Raw genomic sequence first — 3294 nt, 5'->3', positions numbered from 1 at the left:
GGAGGTCTGACGTACACCTTCAGCTTGAGACACGCCCGTCCCACATGGTTTGGGTGAGGCGACGCTGGAGGGGGACAGAACAGCTTTGAATGTTTTTGTTAATTCAAATTAATTCAGCATCAAAACCAAAATACATATAAACTGTAAAAATACAGAATAGATTTTACAAAGTGAAACAATCCACAGTTATTATAGTTAGACAGTGGATTGTCAAAAATTATCATTATAATCTGTTTATGATGGTCTTTTGTTGGTAATTTACATGAAAAACGTGTCTCTGAGGACAAGACAGGAGGCGGAGCTACAAGTGGAGGAGATGAAGATGCTGAGGTTCTCCTTGGGAGGGACCAGGTTGGACAGGATTAGACATGAGACAATAAGAGGGACAGTGAAGGTTAGACGTTTTGGAGACGAGGTCAGAGAGACCAGACTTTGATGGTTTGGACATGTCCAGAGGAGAGACAGGGACTATATCGGTAGGACGCTTTGAGAACCGGCCCACGTCATCAACAGGCTCTCCTTACTCCACAACACCGACCAGGTAAAGCGATATTAGATGAGGACCTGAGCCAATCACCTGTAATCAGTTCTACCTGTGGGACGCTAAGGAAGGAACTTGCATTTCCTGGTTTGCTGAAGGTTTTACTTCCTTCTCCTCCAATCAGCTATTGATCTTTGAGGCGGTGATTTATTTCTAACGCTTCTGGTTCTGCTTTGGTTCAGACCTACAGATGTAGTAGTATTCGTGTCCGGGCCGGAACTCGAAGCCCAGGGAGAACGGCGTGAAGAGCTGGAACTTCTCGGAGAAGCGCAGGGGTCCGTCGGGACCGCCGGGACGGTTGCACTCCCAGCGCTTGAAGCCACGCATTCGGTGCTGGCAGGAGGCGTGGCCCTCCTGGTTGACCATGAAGAGGATGTAGCGCTCCACGCGCCCGTGGGACGGGGGGCCCTCGTAGTACGGACAGTAGATGTCCAGGTAGTCGTTGATGTTCACGGCCACCCTGTACTCCCCATGCCAGAACCTGAGGTGAGGTCAAAAACATCTATGAATATTTAGATCAAACGTTCAATATTTCTATTCGCATCACAGGAATCTTTATGAAATATCATTCGTAGAGTCACAGCAACCAATAGGATGACGGTATCTGCTCCCCCCAGACCCCCAGGGGAGAGTGCTGCCAGATACTCGACTACAGAACTACCCAAACTACGCAGGATTAGTATTAAAGTAGTAGTATTAAAGTATTAAGTATTAACCAATAGGGTGACGGTATCTGCTCCCCCCAGACCCCCAGGGGAGAGTGCTGCCAGATACTCGACTACAGAACTACCCAAACTACGCAGGATTAGTATTAAAGTATTAAGTATTAACCAATAGGATGACGGTATCTGCTCCCCCCAGACCCCCAGGGGAGAGTGCTGCCAGATACTCAACTACAGAACTACCCAAACTACGCAGGATTAGTATTAAAGTATTAAGTATTAACCAATAGGGTGACGGTATCTGCTCCCCCCAGACCCCCAGGGGAGAGTGCTGCCAGATACTCGACTACAGAACTACCCAAACTACGCAGGATTAGTATTAAAGTAGTAGTATTAAAGTATTAAGTATTAACCAATAGGGTGACGGTATCTGCTCCCCCCAGACCCCCAGGGGAGAGTGCTGCCAGATACTCGACTACAGAACTACCCAAACTACGCAGGATTAGTATTAAAGTATTAAGTATTAACCAATAGGATGACGGTATCTGCTCCCCCCAGACCCCCAGGGGAGAGTGCTGCCAGATACTCGACTACAGAACTACCCAAACTACGCAGGATTAGTATTAAAGTATTAAGTATTAACCAATAGGGTGACGGTATCTGCTCCCCCCAGACCCCCAGGGGAGAGTGCTGCCAGATACTCGACTACAGAACTACCCAAACTACGCAGGATTAGTATTAAAGTATTAAGTATTAACCAATAGGGTGACGGTATCTGCTCCCCCCAGACCCCCAGGGGAGAGTGCTGCCAGATACTCGACTACAGAACTACCCAAACTACGCAGGATTAGTATTAAAGTATTAAGTATTAACCAATAGGGTGACGGTATCTGCTCCCCCCAGACCCCCAGGGGAGAGTGCTGCCAGATACTCAACTACAGAACTACCCAAACTACGCAGGATTAGTATTAAAGTATTAAGTATTAACCAATAGGATGACGGTATCTGCTCCCCCCAGACCCCCAGGGGAGAGTGCTGCCAGATACTCGATTACAGAACCCAAACTACGCAGGATTGAGTGGACGGTTTATTTTCATAGTTTTGGGGATGGTAACGACCCAAAGACACCAAACAAATAAATAATAACATTTTTGGCACCTTTACATGAACAATTTCAAGAATCTACATTTCAGGCTAATTTAAGTTGATGTGTAAAGTGGCCCTCAGACTCCAGGGGGTTAATTATGGGATGGCTGTTTGGACGTTTGAAAGGAGGTCAGTCTGCAGGTACGAGCCTCAGAGACTCCGGAGCTCCTGAGTCACTGCAGAAAAACATCCTTTAACTTCATAAAGGAGAAGAAGAGTCTGAATAGATTTCATTTAATAACGCGGAGCCGTGCATCGTCTGCTGCTGTGATGCACAGGAAGTGGGTCATGTGACGGTAGCGAGCAGGCATCGCTATGGAGACGCCTGCAGTCCACTTAGTCCGGGTCACAACCGGATCGCAGAAGGAGGTCAGAGGTGACGAAAAGGAAACTTCAGAACACGGCAAAGAGTCTGAGAAACAAGTCCAGCGCCTAACACCCCAGACGTGTCGCCAGCACATCTCGGCGCCGATAAAGAAGCTACAGCAAACCAAACAACAATCAAAAGTAACCAGACAATAACAAGACAAAATACAATCGTTATAATCAACCAATCAATAAAAACCATTATTCGTTAGTGTTGAGCAGGAGGCGGAGTCTGTTCCAGGTGCCATTGGGTGGGAGGCGGGGTCACAGGTAACAAACCAACCCAAAAAACACAGCCAATTAAAACCTCCCATCTCGAGTTGAATTAGACACATATGTTGTGTTAACATGAACACAACGCTTCTGTGTATATTTCTACTTCAAATATTCCATTTACAAACACAATGACTATTCTGGCTCGCTCCCCGTTTCAGAGGAAGGAGGGTTCGGCTTCATCACTTTCACATCACAGAGCTTTTATCCAGCGGGTCGCCGGTGCTTCTCATTAAATATGAGATGAGCCGGTGCTTCTCATTAACCTCAAACAAACGTGTAGTAAACGCGTTTCCCAAAGATCAT

At 46.8% G+C, this 3294-nt stretch overlaps 1 protein-coding gene across 1 annotated transcript in view; it reads right to left on the bottom strand.

Annotated features, from left to right (window-relative positions):
- The window catches only part of LOC137907646 (ephrin-A2-like), a 4835-nt gene extending 2175 nt beyond the window's left edge, over positions 1-2660 (bottom strand). Inside the window, exons 1-3 of the mRNA XM_068752002.1 lie at positions 2626-2660; positions 730-1022; positions 1-64 (exon numbers count right to left, since the gene is read on the bottom strand). The exon at positions 1-64 is cut by the window's left edge and continues 2 nt beyond it. Coding sequence (XP_068608103.1) covers positions 1-64; positions 730-1022; positions 2626-2660 — 392 coding nt within the window. The remainder of the gene's footprint in view (positions 65-729; positions 1023-2625) is intronic.
- Positions 2661-3294: the final 634 nt, after the last annotated feature.

This window comes from Brachionichthys hirsutus, chromosome 18 (assembly GCF_040956055.1).
Source record: "Brachionichthys hirsutus isolate HB-005 chromosome 18, CSIRO-AGI_Bhir_v1, whole genome shotgun sequence".
In the NCBI taxonomy this organism is placed as follows: domain Eukaryota; kingdom Metazoa; phylum Chordata; class Actinopteri; order Lophiiformes; family Brachionichthyidae; genus Brachionichthys; species Brachionichthys hirsutus.
This window is presented reverse-complemented; position numbering and strand designations above follow the sequence as displayed.